The sequence below is a fragment of the Mustela putorius genome, unplaced genomic scaffold (genome assembly GCF_011764305.1).
Source record: "Mustela putorius furo isolate JIRA1106 unplaced genomic scaffold, ASM1176430v1.1 tig00000876_pilon_pilon_pilon, whole genome shotgun sequence".
Classification (NCBI taxonomy): Eukaryota; Metazoa; Chordata; class Mammalia; order Carnivora; family Mustelidae; genus Mustela; species Mustela putorius.
The window spans coordinates 4,140,096-4,157,228 of record NW_025421506.1 but is presented as its reverse complement, the minus strand read 5'-3'; the positions used below and the strand labels follow the sequence as shown (position 1 = coordinate 4,157,228).

The following is a 17,133-nucleotide window of genomic DNA, read 5'->3' as shown; positions in this document are numbered from 1 at the left end:
GCTTTAAATAGAAATAAAAATTGTAGGTTATATGTTTGTCTCTAGAGTGAAAGACGGAGGAGAGCAGTGTGGGAGAGGAATCGGAAAACGCTCGAACGGCGGTGAATGCGTCGGTGACCTGGTGAGGGCGGCTGGGGTTCCTGAACCTTTTGTTCTCTCTCTCTTTGGTACTTCGCCAAAGAATTCTCATCCTTGTCAACATTCTACTTTCTTTTCCTTGAAGACCAGTGAAGAATTCAGACACATGATGAACGACCTTAAAATCCAGAAGGACACAGAGGGGAAAGTGTTTGAAATACCCTTCTTTGCTGATTTCATTGTACCTGTGGACAGGAGACAGACAGCCGGGGTAAGTCCTATGAGTTTGAAGGATCCCTTCTCACCAAAAAAAAGGACCACTTCTTTCCAAAAGTAAAGCAGAAAAGAAAACAGCAGCTCTTCGATGGGTCCCTGCTGGGGAACAACACACCCTCGCTGTGTTTTACAAGAGTTTTCAGATTCATGGGCTGTTGGCAAAGCCTTGCTGTTTGTTGTTTAGCCTGAGAGCTTTCTAATTTGGTTTCAGGGTCCGTGTGCTTCTGGTTGGGCTTTTAGGGAAGCCAGTGCCCTCGAAGTACACAGATTCTGGAAAACAGGCCAAATTGTGTCACTGAGTGAGCAGAACCCGCTGGACTATTCTTGGTCTCAAGGCAGTGAAGGCTGCTGTGGTGGCCTGATGAATTATGCCTTCCAGTACATTCTGAACAATGAAGGCCTGGACTCAGAGGAATCCTATCCATATGGTCCAGGAGTCAGTGGAGCTTTTCACGTGTCTCCGTCCAGTTCTGCTCCCAGAGTCACATGCTTTTGAAGAACACAGATACTATGTTTAATATTTGCATTTTATTTTATCTTTTTAAAAAGATTTTATTTATTTATTTGAAAGACAGAGATCACAAGTAGGAAGAGAGTCAGCCAGAGAGAGAGGGGGGAAGCAGGCTCCCCACCGAGGAGGAGCCCCATGAGGGGCTCAATCCCAGGATGCTGAGATCATAACCTGAGCAGAAGGCAGAGGCTCAACCCACTGAGCCACCCAGGCTCCCATAATATTCACACGTTAAATGGTGAACCCTAGAGCTGCAAACTATCAGGACTGTCATTAAACCAGACAAGCCAGGCACAGTGCCTGCCTAAGTGGGGACCCCATGACTATTTTTATTTCTATGTTACAGGGAGACATACATACCATTCTCTGCAGGGTACAGATTTCTCTGGAATGAACCAGTTCTTAAGGACACGTAGACCCTGAATAATTCATTGAACACATACAAGGTAGTTTTTCAATTTCAAAACAACCAATAGCATTTCAGCTCCTGGGATGCTTTACGACAAATTTGGCTTGGAAATCTCTCACCTGTAAGCTGTCTTGAGTTCATGCTCCCCATGAGGTGGATGTAGTGATCAAGTCTCTTCCCCTTTCCCTCTAAAAGGACGGACCCTGCACATACAGACCCGGGAATTCCTGCTGCCAGCGCCACCGGCCCGGTCAGCATGCCTCCGCAGGAGGAGTCCCCTGTGCTCCTGGTGGCAGCTGTGGGGCCCGTATCTGCTGCTCTCCGTGCAAGCCTGGACACCTACGGGTTCTATAAAGAGGGTACGCATCTATATGGAGAAATAGAGGTAGAAAGATTGGAAAACCACCCTAAGATATAGCAGGAGTGACACTATGGTATGCAGAATTCAATGTAGAACTTGGGGGGCGGCTGTGGATTTCACACAGTTCATCCTGCACCCCTAACACTGATGCCTGTTTCCACCTGTCATGACTGGACCCAAATCCCCATAATTTAAAACACATTATCAATATATGGAAATGGCTACATAATTTGATTGGTATAGCTTGCTATACCTTTTTCCAATTCTTACACCTTGAAATTTTTTAAAGAATGTTACTACTGAGATTAACACTGGAAAGGAGCCCTTAGGCAAGTCATTTTGTGTTCTCTGCTGTTTCTGTAGGCTCACATCCTTTAAGGAGAATCACAAGAGGCATTTTTTTATGCCTCTTGACTATTGTTTACAAAAGAGATTGCGACACTTTGTGTTTCTGCTAACATCAGAGGAGGGCCTAAACCCCTAGCTTACCTAAACAAAACTATCTGACTTTTAATCTTAGCTGGATTTATAGTGCAACTGAATTTTGATACATCTCCCTTACTGTGGTTGATAGGCTGATAGGCTGCTACTATCGCATGTCACATGGGAAACCTCAGCCCAACATTAGATTTTACTTTCCAGGCATTTATTGTGCTCCATACCGAGGCAGTGAAGACCTGAATTACGGCGTTCTGTTGTTTGTTTATGGATCTGAAGGAGAAGAATCCGAGAAACAAAACTATTGGATTCTCAAGAACAGGTATAGAAAGCCAAGAATACTTATCTTGGACATTGAAAAGGGAATCCTTTTTGGAATTGGTGCTTGGAGACAAGTCCCCCAACCCTTGAGCACACTTGTGAAATCCCAAAAGCGTTTATCCCACGTGGCGGGAACACAGGCATATCATGGGACAACCACAGGAAGGTACTATCTCAAGGTGGGCAGGGGGGTCCTGCGATAGATTTCCACCACTGGATTGTTAAATTGGATTTTAAAATTTTCTGAAACACATCTGGCCCAAAGATTTTCCTTTTCTTGCTCATGTTTCAGTTTTGTGAAAGGTCTGGGAAAGAAGGACTGTGTGCTGGGTTAGAACTCGAGCACAAACAGGAACGGCCTCTCTGGATTCTTCCTGAATCTGTCCTGGCCTCTCGTGCCCTGCTCAGGGTCAGGTGTGATTGTTCATGAAGGGAAATGTGTTTGTTCCTCTGGAATCATTGGCAAACCCTGGCTTCTTTCAACTGGGGCACGGACTGGGGCACACAGGGTTCCATGCTGATGGCCAAGGCCCTGGACAACCAGTGTAGAATGGCCACCGTGGCCAGCTTTCCTGCTATGTGGGAGCTTTCAACCAGCAGGAATGCTAAGTGGAATTTGTGCTGAGGTTGTAGATTAGTAAAAAAGCCACAAGGTTTCTTTCTACAGCTTTCCCAGCTTTGAAGTCCCAAGTATGCGGCAAAGGCTGTCTCTGTACTTCGCAGTGCAGGGAGGGCACCTGTGCTATGGCAGACTCGTTTCCTGCTTGTTGGGGACAGAGGACCCCCTGGGCGCCCTCACACCCGCTGTTTCCCAAGGAGCTTCGTATCCAGATAATCCATGTACCATTGTGACGCATTTTGGGGTGTCCTCCCTGGCCCCCACCGTCTCTTCCTCTAAAACTCCCCGATATGTTTACAGACTACTAGCTGAGCTGGGGACTGTGGAGAGAGAAACCCAGTTAGTAAATGAGGGGTGGGAAATCTGCAAAGAGTAAAGAGGACATAGATTAGAATGAGGATGAATAACAGGGGTGAAGGGGAATGGGAGGTCCAGGCTTCCAGCTATGGAATGAGTAAGTCCCGGGAATAGAAGGCACAGCATAGGGAATATCGTCAATGGTGTCGTAATAGCACCGTAAAGGTACAGTGTGAGACTGACAGACACCAACTATCCTTGCGGTGAGCAAGCGTACTGTACAGGGTTGGCAAATTATTGGGTTGTGCACCTGAAACTAATGTAACATTGTAACAATGTTACAGATGTAACAATCATTTATACTTAAAACAATCGGACCACCCAGTATTCTCCCAGTGGACCACTGGCCTATCCACGGATATCCTAGAGCCCAGTCACATTTTGTCTCAATAAAGAGTTAAAGTAGTAACATTTTACCTCCCTTCTACTTTGAAGTTTTTTATTAAAAAATAAAACTTCATACATTTTTTTAAAAAATGAAAATCCAAAAGTTATTAGACAAGTCTGTCATACAAAGGCTTTTACATCAGTAACGAGCGAAGTGGTAACATTCCTCATATAAAATCCACACAGTCAAATCCCAGCTTGGGTCTTCAATGGTTCAAGTGTTTTTATTCCATATCATAAGAAGTGGTCGACTTTCGAACAAAATTCATCTTCTCGATATTCGGTTCCCAGTCAAGCCTTCTGTACGCCCTCATCTCACACGACAGGAAAGCTGGCCATGGAGGCGATTCCACAGTGGTTGTCCCGGTCCTTGGCCAACAGCATGTAGCCCTCCATGCCCCAGTTTGTACCCCAGCTGAAAGAAGACAGGGTTTGCCATTTATTACAAACAATCAACCACATTTCCCATCATGAACCATCACACCCGACCCTGAGCAGGGCACCAGAGGCCAGGACAGATTCAGGAAGAATCCGGAGAGTCCGTTCCTGTTCCTGCTTGAGTTCTAACCCAGCACAGAATTCCGTCCCCAGACCTTTCGCAGACGACGAATGGAAACACAGAAAAAAGAAGCTCTTGGGGCCAGATGCATTGCAGAAATGAGAAAATTTTCAAGTTGAGAAACGCAATGGTAGAAAAACCATGGCAGGACCCTAGCAAGCTACTGCCGTCATCACATGAGTATGTCCCTTCCCCCTTAATGGCATAAACACGTCAGGGATTTCAGAAGCGTGCTCAAGGGTTTGAGGATCTGCCTCCAAACACTGATTCTAGAAAGAATTCCCTTTTCAATTTCCAAGGCAGGTGTTCTTGGCTCTTTATACCTGTTCTTGACTATCCAGTATTTTTTGTCCTCCGATTCTTCTCCTTCAAAGCCATAGCCAACCACCAAAACACCGTGATTCAGGCGTGTATTGCTGCAGCTTGGATCATAGTAAATGCCTGGAGAAGATAGATTCAGTGCTGAGTGGGAACACCCAAGTGACATGATAACATGTGACAACAACCTAGTGACCACAGCAAAGGCGGCATCTCAAAATCCGGTTGTGATATCTATAGAGATAAGATTTAGAAATCAGATCTTTTCATTTAGGTAGGCTAGGGATTTAGGACATCACCTAGTACTACCAGAAATATATGTTGTCACAGTCTCTTTTGTAAAGAACAGTGAAGAGGCATAAAAGAGCACTTGTTGAAACTTTGTCATTCTACCATACGATGTCAGCCGAAGAAGCAGCAGAGAACAGAAAATTACTTGAGTCAAGGGGTTCTTTCCAGTGTCTATTTCAGTAGTAAAATTCCTTGGAAAACTTCAAGGTCCAAACATTGGAAAAAAGTGAAGTAAACTATACCAGTCAAGTTATGTAGTCATTTAAATATATTTATAGGGGTGCCTGGGTGGCTCAGTGGGTTAAAGCCTCTGCCTTTGGCTCAGGTTATGATCCCAGGGTCCTGAGATGGATCCCCATGTCAGGATCTCTACTTGGCAGGGAGCCTGCTCCCTGCCCTGCACCCCGGTCTTCCTGCCTCTCTGCCTGCTTGTGATCTGTCTGCCAAATAAATAAATAAAACATTTTTAATAATTAAATATATTTCTGAAGTGCTTTAAAGCCTGGGGATATGGGTCAAGTCATGTCAAATGGTGACAACAAGCACAAGGACTACATACACAGAATGAGCCACCATGCTAAATCCATACCCTCCTGAGTCCCACATACAAAAGAGCTCATCTTATTGTATGTCATGCTGGTTACCTGTATTTTCTGGCCAAGTTTCTACATAGACAAATGCTCACCTGATTTATAGAACTGGAAGGAATACAGGCTTGAGTCTACAGCAGCAGCGACGGGCCCCACAGTTGCCACTGCGGTCATAAGACCATCCTCCTCACTTAAGACGTGCAAGAAGGTAGTCATATTGGCGGCAGATTTCTCAGGCCTGTATCTGCAGTAGTCATTCTTTCAAAGGTAAAGGGGAAGGGACTTGATTAATACTGTCCACCTCCTGGGGAACACGAGCTTAAGACAGTTTGCAGCTGAATGATGTCCAAGTCGAGTGTGTTATAAAACATGTCAAGAGGCAAAATATGATTGCTTGTTTTGAAATTGAGAAATGAGGCAATATCTATTCAATGAGACACTCCTTTGGTCTACTTGTGCATAGATTTTTCACTCTGGAGATCTGTACTGTATTTAGAACGATATTTGTATTGCTGTTTGGCTGAGAAGTGGGAACACCTGTATGGTAACCCTCTAGGTGGAGAACTGTGCCAGGCTAACAGATTTTAATCTGTTCTGACCATGTGCAGATACAGAGTCTACAGTCTAAAATGAGAATTTGAAATATAGGCTTTGTTTTACTGAATATACTCAACTTGATAAAAGATAAGGAAGTCTGTTTACCCTTGCAAGATACGGGTAGGATTCCTCGGATTCCAAGCCTCCGTTGTCCATAATATATTGGAAGGCAAAATGTATCATGCCACCGCGGCAGCCCTTATTGCCTTGAGACCAAGAGCAGTCTACGAGGTTCTGCTTGCTCAGTGACACAAGTTTGCCCGTTTTCCGGAACATCTGTCCTTCAAGGGCACCAGCTGCACTAAAAGCCCAACAAGATTGACACTGACCCTGAAAACAAAATGATACAGCTCTTAGTCTATAAAGTTAATAGCAAGACTTGACAACAGCCCTTACATCTGAAAACTCTTCCAAAGCATAACAAACTGTATATGGTTTCTCAACTTCCATCACGAGGGCACTGGTCCGTCTTGGCTTTGCTCTTGGAAAGGGAGCAGCTGAGTACTGTCTCACCTGTCCCTTCACGGGGGTCACGTAACCTTTCTCTCTCCAGTCCACGGACGAGGGGATCTCAGCAAAGAGAGGTGCTTGGAACACATTCCGGTCCTCTTGCTTCTGGATTTTAAGGTCACTCAACACCTGTTGGAATTCTTCACTGGTCTTCAAGGAAAAGGAAATAGAATGTTGACAAGCATGAGATTTTTTGGAAAAAATCCTTAGAGGAAGCACAAAACATTCAGCAACTCCAGTTGCACTCACCAGGTCACCAAAGTCATTCATTGCCATCGTGAAGCTGTGTTTCCCTTGGCTGTGCTCCTGGTTGTGCTGTTCAATCACTTTCAGATTCATCTCCCACACTGTTCTCCTCCGTCCTTCTTCATCCTGGAGACAGACATGCAACCCATCCTGTTGATTTCTATCTAAGCCCAGCTCACCTGCACCAAGTGGATGTGCTCACAGACGGGAGGAGGGACCTGGACCAGGGCTGGGCTGATGCTCCAGGAGCTGCTCTCCAGCAACCACACAGCAGGATATCTGTCCCCATCGTGCACAGTCACAGTACTCTACTTCTGCCTGGGTACCAGTGGCCTCCAGAAGCTACTCTCCACTGTGGACTCCCACCAGCATAGAACATTCCCTGGGGTCTCAGTGGACAGCTCAGATGTTACGAACCTTGTTGTATAGTCTCTTGTGGGCCGCCTTCCACTGGAACCAGCGTGCATCTAAGCTCTGATCGAGTTGTGGAGCAGCTGAGGCTATTCCCAGGCAAAGGGCAGCTAAGTAGAGAGAAGGATGCATGTTCCAAAACCTAGGAAGGGAAATGAAATGAGTTTTGGATTAGACCAAATCATCTAAAGAGCCATCCTTTATTCTGAGATGTTAGAGCCACTCTGGTACAGTAAAGATATTGCGTTATTCCTCCCAAGTGTTTCCACGGGGCTGTGGAGAGGTGGCGCGTGCCAGGGGGCCTGCTGGCCTGTTCCCCGCCCTGCAAACCGCAACCCACCTGCTGCTTCCAGAACATGTAGGTGGCAATACAGGCAGTGACAAGCCCTGAGTCTGGGGTGTAGGGGTCAAGCTGCCATGCCTGGAGGGACCAGGCCCTGGAAGAGTGCCTCCCCGGAGCCCTAAACCCCTGGCCCCCAAGGCTAGTACCCACCTCCCCATGTTTTAAGGGGTAGCCCTTCCCTTCGGGTCCAGGTTGGGATCTCACCTGGGGCAGGTGCAGTCAGAGGTGCAGGTCGGAGGTGTCCAGCACGCCTGCTGATGGGTAGGAGACAGTCCATTTAAGCCTGGGATTTGGCCCTGCTGGTCCTGCCCCTGGCACCTGCCTGCATAGCAATTGGCTGAGCCTGCCTGTGGGCGGAGTCTCTGTGCCCTGGAGGTGGGGGAGCCTTGGGGCATGTGATAGCTGGGTCCCTACTTGTCCCAGGGGAGATTGTGCCTGCCTCAGGGGACCCGGGAAAGTCAAGTGAGAGGATTTGGGAAAGCCCTGTAGAAGGGGATCCAGCACCTTCCTAGGGACCCTGATCAACTAAATAACAGGAATTTATGTGTTGGCAGGTGGTTCACAAAAAGAGGCTCACAGGGAGCCCCAAGTGGGTTTCCAGCATCACCCTGCCTATCCTCTAGTCTTTGGTTAAAATCTCCGTGAGGACTGAGAACAGGATAATCTAGTCTTATTGTTCCTGTTTATGCCAAGCAAAGGGGCAGCTGCAGGAAGTAGAGCCCTCGGGGGATAGTTGTTATCACTGTTTCAGGAGGGGCTGCCTCTGCTCTTGGGAGAATCTGGAGACAATGGGCTACTGTCCAAACAGGGGATGCCCTGGGCAAGGCTCAAGTGCTTTCCAGCAAAGGGACTGATGGCAGGAGTGTCCAGGGATGGTGTGGTGTTTTGGAATGTTCCTGTCCTGACTGCCCCCACGGGGATTCTTCCTCCCTCCCAAGCCTTTCTCAAAATCAACAGAAATGATTTACTTCCAGAAAAATATGGTTTAACAAAGGGAAGAAAGACGGAAGGTAGTAACTGCTTTTTCCCCCCACTCTCTGCCTCATGGATGATTGTGTTTCTCAGTGTCCAATGTGCTTTTCTCGAAATTTAAATTTAAATGTTTTAGAAAAACAGCTCTTCTAAAGAGGAAAAAAAAAAAGCGTTCATCAGCAGACCATGAATTTTCCCTCTGATGACCAGTTTGTTCTTCTTAGGAACACGATTCCACACGTCTAGACAGTGGGTCACAGCCTCCTTCTCTGGACCTCCGTCCGTGAGACCCCCTAGTGAGCCTCCACACATCCCCAGCCCTTCTCTGCTCTGCTCGGTGAGGGCAGGGGAGAAAGGGGTCCCATACAGGGGCCGGGAGTCAGGGCGGGGCCGGCATGAGAATTCTGCCCGTCTCAACTAGCCCCCCACCGAGGCAGGCTTTGCTGCACCCCTAGACTCAGTTTCCTTGTGCAGGATGTGGGGCAGTGATTTGATTTTCCTCAGAGGACGCTTGTGAGACTGAATGAGCTAACACAGGTCATGCATTAGCATAGAGTAGAGCTCACTCCATACTGCTTTCTTGTGAGGTCAAAGGGAAAATCCTTCCAAAGGTCTCACTTAATTCAGAAAATATTTATTCATATTTATTGTTACATGGGCCTCCTACTTATTTCTTTACATCCTGGGAGCCAGGTAACCACATAATGAAATGAACCCTAAAGTATAGGTAAGTAAGGCTATATGTTAAAAAGCCAAGCTACATCTAGTTAACAATCCTTTTTTTTTTTTAAAGATTTTATTTATTTATGACAGAGAGGAATCACAAGTAGGCAGAGAGGCAAGCAGAGAGCGAGAGGGGGAAGCAGGCTCCCTGCTTATCAGAGAACCTGATGCGGACCCTGAGACCATGACCTGAGCCAAAGGCAGAAGCTTAACCCACTGAGCCACCCAGGTGCCCCTCTAGTTAACATTCTTAAATCATGCTCCCAAATTGATATATAAGGGACACACATATCCTAGGACTATGTTCACAGTCCCTAAAATGTTGTCTCACGTTTGACCCGTTATGCTAGAGCTAATATCACATTTTCAACTACAGATAGCTTATTTTGCCTATCACAATTTAGGAGGTCATCGAAGGTGCTAAGGCAGCTGATGTTTCTCTAAAAGCTGTCGGGGTAACAGCCAGATGATGTTTCATACCCAGCAGCATGGACGAAAGTGACGAGGGGCAACACCTGTGTGCGTGAGCACATGGAGTCGTGGGAACTCTCGGCTGCTCTCGGTGCGGGTGCAAACAGTAAGCCACTCTGGCAGGGGCTCTGCGGCTTCTTATAACAGGAACTGCACACCCGACACTAACTCAACATTTCTAGGGTCAGGTTTCTACCCACGTGAGCATGTTCTTTTACGCATTGTAACGTCCAGCGGGAAAACACAGGAGAATGAACGAACACCCTGTAGTATGTTCACACTTGACGATTGAAAGGAACAAGCTTTCTCTGTGTGCACCAACACAGATGATCCTTTTAAGATTTATTTGAGAGAGACAGAGAGGGAGAGGAAGAAGCAGGCTCCCTGCTGAGCGGAGAGCCTGACTCAGGGCTCGGTCCCAGGACCCGAGATCATGACCCGAACCGAAAGAAACGGCCCAAGCAACTCAACCACCAGGCAACCCAACAGAGATGATTCTGAAAAACACTACGTCAGGAGTTGCCTGAGTGGCTCAGTCAGTTAAGTGTTCAACTCATGATTTCGGCTCCCGTCATGATCTCAGGCTGTGAGATCAAGCCCCATGTGGGACTGCACACTGGGTATGGAGCCCTCTCTCTCCCTCTCCCTCTGCTCCAACACCCCGTCATTGAAAACACCATGTCAAGCAAAAGAAGGTACATATTAAAAAGTACATATAATTAATTGTATTATATGAAGTTCAAAAGGCAAATCTAATCTGCAGTGACAGATATCAGAACAGTGGTCTTGCAGGGGAATTATGAGCTGGAAGGAGGCATAAGAAAATGTATTAGAAAGTTGGGAAATTCTGTATCTTGATCTGGGGGCTAGTTCCGCGGGTGCCTACATTCATCAAAACTTACCCACCTATATACATAAGACCTATCCATTTTACCCTATGCAAAATTCTACGTCAACAGAAACTTTGTCAGGATAAATTTTGAGATCAAGGCAAAAAAAGTTACATTGTAAAAAAAAACACCCAGAAATCTGTATCAGGATATTGAGCAGATTCCTGCCTTTTCTCTCAAAAGACAAATCTGTAGCAAGTAGCCAAGAATCTTTCTACTGGCCCTAGAGCTGTGCCCCCAGGAAGACTGTTAACATCTGCGTTCCTTGACTCGGTGAGAAAAAGGAGCAACAGCAGGTCTCCCTCTGACGTGCAGCTGGGAAAGGAAAACCTGGCCTCTGGCTTCTCCATGTTCCTGGCACCTGCAGACTGGGTTCATCCAAAGCCACAGGGACAGCAGTCCAGCAGACAGAGCAGCCCCAACTCAGGATGAGCTGCTGGGAAGCCTGTTCACCTGCCCGGAACTTGCTTTCTTCTTCTGTACATTATCCTAAGGCACTCAGCTGACACAGGGTTTAATACCATTCTTCCATCTTTAAAGCCGAGGGAGAACCATTAGTCACTGATCTCACGTTTTATTTGTAAAACAATAAATATTTTATTGGATCCTTAGAGATAATATCACATTCTACTTAGTCAGTGTTTCTAAAGAAGTATTAGAACATCTCCCAGGGAGGCTTCTGCTGGGAAGGAGCAAGAGAGGGGGAGACGAGGGAACTGACTTTCTTTTCGGAGAAAAGCAGGTTTTTTTCTTCTGTATTTGACTTTTGTGTTTGGAAAGCCTGTGTCTCCATGTGAGGGATCTCGCTTCTACTAAACTATGTCAGTCATTTCATACAACGTGCTTGCTTTTAAGGATTTACCATGTGTTTATGCATCTTGGGGAAATCTATCTTTAAAAATTCATTACTTCAGTGAGCCATTTATTGAGGGCAGCCATCTGGTTCAGTATCCAAATTATGGGGCTACGAGTCATCTAAAATTCACACATTTGGGGCGCCTGGGAGGCTGAGTCGGTGAAGCGTCTGCCTTCAGCTCAGGTCATGATCTCTGGGTCCCAGGATCGGGTCCTGCAACCGGTTCTGCTCAGCACAAAGTCTGCTTCTCCCTCTGCTGCTCCCACTGCTTGTTCTCTCCCTCTCTGTCAAATAAATGAATACAATCCTTAAAAATTTTTTTTCATACTTTTAAATTTTCTATCACATTCATTATAATTTCCAAATATTTCGTATCTTCTGGGTAGCACCAGAATGATCCATTAATAGAAGAAAAAAATCCATTAACAGGAAGTCGAAGAGATGTTCACAGTGACGTTCCTCAAGCAGGCAACGTCCCGCCACCCTCACGCGATATAGGCAGGAAGTGTTTTATTTCGTGTGGTGTGAAGCCCTAACAATTGTTCCCTGGTTAATTGTCCGTGAGTGTTTGCTACTTAGTCCTTCACAGGGTTAGCGCTGAGCCTGTTGTCCTTTTCTCCCACTCTTTTTTTTTTTTTTAAAGATTTTATTTATTTGGCAGAGGGAGAGAGAGAGAGAGCAAGAGAGGGAACACAGGCAGGGGAAGAGGGAGAAGCAGACTCCCCACTGAGCAGGGAGCCCGATGAGGGGCTTGATCCCAGGATCCTGGGATCACAACCTGAGCTGCAGGTAGACGCTTAACGATTGAGCCACACTTACGCTCCCTAGTGTCCCATTCTGAAGGAGCACCATCACTACCATCAGAATCTTTTCATCCCAACACTCTCACTACAGGTCCTGAAGAGCATTTCCAGCCTCGCCTCTCACTCCCGGCCAGGAGCAGTGCACCCCAGACAAGCCAGGACCTGCTGTTGCCCTGAGCAGCTCTCCTGTGCCTCAGTGCCTTGACCAAGCAGTGCCTCCCACCTGCAATGTCCTTCCTTCCCATTCCACCTCTTGAAATGCCTGGTGAGATCGTGCTCTTGCCTCCAGTCCCCTATGAAAAGCCAGTAAATGGGTTTCCTCAGTTTCCTTGTTTCCACAGCTTCTGGACCTTCAAGCTATCAGGGTGCCTGTTTTATATTATAATTTCTTGTGATTTATAATTTTTTGTTAACCTTGCCGGGCTGAGCTCCTCAAACTGATGTTCATGTCTACTACACCACGGAACCCATTATCTCAATGACGGGGTCACGGGTGATTGATTAATAAATAAGGTCACGTGATGCACGAAAAGTACAGGCAGCAGAGCCAAATGACTTCCAATTGCTTTAGATTTTGAAATTTCTCCTATTATGCAACGTACATCCATGCATAAAGTGGCTCTGATTTTGGTCACATTAAAAGTGAGTAAATGGAGCTGAAATAGCCACATTAATGTTTACATCTCTTCCGGTGTCTTTTTCTAACTAATACACTGTGATGATCCATCCAAGGCAGATGAATTTTCCTTCCACGCTGTATTGAACAAAGAATTTCATAATAAATAAATGTTCAAGCAAGTGCAGTGAATGTTTTGAATTTTTTAGAAGAAAAAATGCTTATAACATGGTTAGTATCGTTGTCATCTGCATTCAAATGACCAGAAAATTACAAATATATCAGCTACTATTAACCATTCCACTTTCTCAGCAACAAGAGCAAGTTACTTGCAACGTTTGATTCAGATATTCTAGAAGTCAGGAAACCATCATCACCATCATCATCGTCACCGTGGTCATCTTTGTCAACAACTTGCAGTACGTTATGCATTGCTAAATGCTTTCAATATATCACTGCATTTCCTTTCACAGTAACTTCTACCTGAGAGAATCTTGAACACTTGCTGCCCTTCCCAAAGATGAAATTTGGAGTTGTGGAATTCCAATTTAGTCGATGCAAAGATTAAGAAAACTGACTCGATGTAAAACCTGCGTAATTAACGGCTCAAGCAGTCGGTTGTAAGATCTCCTTGAAGAGCAAGTGATAGGTAGCCCAAAACAATTGAAATCATTTTCTTAAAAATAGAATTTTGGCAAAGACATCGGGATATAGACAGAGTTGATAGCAATGTTGAAGAAAGAAACAGAAATCAGGACCGAAACAACTGGAATCTTGGGCAAATCTGGGGTCTCAGCAGCAGGAACTATTAGGCAATATTGTCAGGGCTCTGTTGCTGGAAGGAAGAATTCACACTGTTTCTTTCATCCTTGCATCATTCTGCTTCCAAAAACCTGGGAGACAATGTCTATCGATATTTCATCTCATGTCTGGGGGAGGGAAGGCATCTTAATTACAGCCCCATTAAGACTCCATGCAATGGGGAAGAAACAAGTTTCCCCAAAGAACCCACAGTGCTCCTACCAAGACCAGAGGAAGTGGATGCTGGTGGCTGAGAAAAGCTTTGGTTCAACACAGCAGCTCCCATTTAGCTTCTCAACACACAGATAAATGCTTTCTTTTCATTAAACTTTTTCTTTTGAGAAAATTATAGAATCACATGCAATTGTAAGAAATAATACAGAGAAATCCAATGTCCCTTTTACTGGTATAAAAACAGACACACAGATCGATGCTACAGAATAGAAAGCCCAGAAATAAACTCACGCGTATATGGACACATCACTTACAACAAAAGGGGTAAGAATATACGAAAGGGGAAGAACAGACTCTTCAGTAAATGGTGCTGGGAAAACTGGGCAGCTACGTGAAAAGAATGAAACCGGACCACCGTCTCACACCGTACGCAAAAATTAACTCAAAATGAGTTAGAGATTCCACTGTTATTTCTGAAAGCATAAGCGCCTTGAAAAAATAAAGGCAATAAGCTCCTTGACATAGGTCTTGGCAGTGGTGTTTTTGAATCTGACACCAAAAGGAAAAGCAAAAAAGGCAAAAACAAGCAAGTGGGGTTCCACCAAACTAAAAAGCTTCTGCAAAACAAAGAAACAAAATGAAAAGGCAACCTACGGAATGGGAGAAAGTATCTGCAAATCATGCATCTGATAAGGGTTTAAAATCCAAAATATTAAAGAACTCATGGGATTCAATAGCAAAAAAAAAAAAAAAATTAAAAATAGCCAGAAGATCTGAATAGACATTTTTCCAAAGAAAACACACAGATGGTCGACAAGTATAAGAAAAGATGCTCATCATCATTAATCATCAGGAAAGGAAAGTAAACATCGCCATGAGATGTGACCTCGCACCAGGTAGGATGTCACCATCAAAAGACAAGGAATGAACAGCTCGGTGAGGATGTGAGGGAAGGACACCGCCGGGCAACTGGTGGCAGGAAGGCAAACTGGTGCAGCCCCAACGGAAAAGAGTACAGAGTTTCCAGCTCATTAAATGTAGAACAACCATAACATCCAGAAATCCTGCTTCTGGGTATTTACTCACAGAAAGTGGAAACAAAACTCAAAAGGATGATCTATGTGCCACATATTCATCGCAGCATTACTTAAACAAGCCGAGACACATCAACAACCTAAGTGTCCATCATGAACGAATGCATAGCGACGTAGCATATACACACAATGGAATATTACTCAGCCATAAAAAAGAACGGAATTTTGCCATTTGTGACAACATGGATGGACCTTGAGGGCACCATCCCAAGTGAAATTAGTCAGACAGAGAAAGACAAATACCATACGATCTCTCCTCTGTGTGGAAGCAAAACAAAAACAAAAATCGAGCAAACAGACAAACACTAAACTAAGCACACAGACACAGAAAGCACAGGATGATTACCAGATACAAGGGCTGTGGGTGGGAGAAAAGGGTAGCAGGGTCAAAAGGTAAAGAATATTACGAAGAGAAAGAAAAGGGAGCCTGACAGGAAAAGCTGTTGAGTCCTCCTGCGATCTCAACTTCTGTTCCATCCTTAGCTGCCGTTCCAGCATTAGCCTGGGGCACAGAGTTTAGTGCCTCTCCCCTGTGGGTAAGAGGATGAGCAGAAGCTGAGACACCTTCAATTACTGTGTGCAGAAAGGGTCTCTCTTAACAAGGCTTTATTGTCTTCCTACTGTTTCCAGATGGGCTGGCACGCACGGAAGAGAAGCTTCTCTGAAAAGGAAGTGCAATTCTTGCTGGAGCTTAGCGCAGGCGGCAAGAGTAACCACCACATCCCACGTTCTGAAGGTTTTCTGTCAAGTTTCCTGGCATCCAGCCTTGTTAGGCGCTGTCTATATCCCTCGGTATGATGGGCTCCAGGTCAACGACCCCGCAGTACACACTGCCAGCTTCTTCTCTTACTCGGGAGGGAGAGAGTCACCCTGGCTGCCTCTGCCCTCTGCCAGCTCAGCCGATGCCACGTTTCATAGACTGTTACTTCTAATGCCCCATGTCCACGTCCCGGTCTCTCCATTAGACGTGATGCTCCCAGCTTCAGGTGACAGAAGCCTAACTCAACATGCTTTCACACAAGTTCTTGTGTTTGCATGTGAAACAGGGCAGGTGATCTCGAAGCACAGCGGGAGTCCCTCAGAAGCTTGGTGGGTGTGGGACAAACCTCCCTGAGCCTGTCACCGTGCCCCGTGCACAGTCCTTCCCCCCCATCCTCTCTAGCTCCCGGCTCCAGGCTCCGCTCTCGGACTTCTCAGACTCACTCTTGGCAATTACAGACTCATCCACTTCTCAGGACAGCATCCTCAGAAAAGGGAAACGATCCTGCCGAATCGCGCAGACGGTGTTGGAACGGTTCCATTGGCTCTACTGGGCTGTGGCAGGTGCTCGTTTTAAATCATCTCTGTAGAGTGTAGGTGAAGGGGCAGGTCTCAGCTCGGTCCCAGGGACAGGTCTGGTGGGCAACACCAGAAACACTCCCGAGGAGGAAGGGGTTATGGAAAAGGGGGGAAAGATGGCCATTGCTGGGTCACAGGGTCATTGAAGGTTTGATTTTATTTATTTTTTAAAAGATTTTATTTATTTATTTGACAGACAGAGATCACAAGTGGGCAGAGAGGCTGCAGAGATAGAGGAAGGGAAACAGACTCCTCGCTGAGCAGAGAGCCGGACTCGGGGCTTGATCCCAGGACCCTGGGATCATGCCCTGAGCTGAAGGCAGAGGCTTTAACCCATTAAGCCACCCAGGCACCCCTGAAGTTTTGATTTTATAAGAAACTGCTTATAAAGGAGGGGAATACGGAGGCAGGGGGGACAAAGGTACAAACTTCCAGTTAATAAGTTAATAAGTTCTGGGGACATTAAGTCCAGCATGGTGACCGGCGTGAACAATGCCACGTTGTACATTGGAACATTGCTAAGAGATTAACACTTAGAAGTCCCTATTGCAAGGAAAAATAATTATAACTACACAAGGGGAGGGATGTTAAATAAAGATATTGTGGTGATCACTTTGCAGTTTATACACATATGAAGTCATTATGTTATACTCTTTAATACAATGTTATAGGTCAGTGATATCTCAGTAAGACGGAGAAAAGAAACCACTAAATGACATTCCAGAATGGCTGCACCACTTCCCGTCTCCCATCCAAGGCTGAGGGACCCAGTC

The 17,133-nt window shown here is 45.8% G+C and overlaps 1 protein-coding gene across 1 annotated transcript; it reads right to left on the bottom strand.

Moving 5' to 3' along the window:
• Positions 1-6,395: 6,395 nt before the first annotated feature.
• LOC101674158 (procathepsin L-like) lies at positions 6,396-7,861 on the bottom strand. The gene is made up of 5 exons (XM_045086147.1): positions 7,827-7,861; positions 7,286-7,421; positions 6,872-6,994; positions 6,626-6,772; positions 6,396-6,413 (listed from the first exon to the last, which is right to left on the bottom strand). The coding sequence occupies exons 2-5, from the start codon at positions 7,409-7,411 to the stop codon at positions 6,396-6,398; spliced, it is 414 nt and encodes a 137-aa protein (XP_044942082.1). The 5' UTR covers positions 7,412-7,421; positions 7,827-7,861.
• Between the last annotated feature and the right edge of the window lie 9,272 nt (positions 7,862-17,133).

Excerpts from the sequence above, each read along its gene's own strand:
- LOC101674158 (XM_045086147.1), bottom strand. The coding sequence starts at position 7,411 with ATGCATCCTTCTCTCTACTTAGCTGCCCTTTGCCTGGGAATAGCCTCA. Across the intron at positions 6,995-7,285 it reads ACAAGAGACTATACAACAAG|GATGAAGAAGGACGGAGGAG; the intron begins GTTCGTAACATC and ends GTCTGTCTCCAG. Across the intron at positions 6,773-6,871 it reads TGAATGACTTTGGTGACCTG|ACCAGTGAAGAATTCCAACA; the intron begins GTGAGTGCAACT and ends TTTTCCTTGAAG.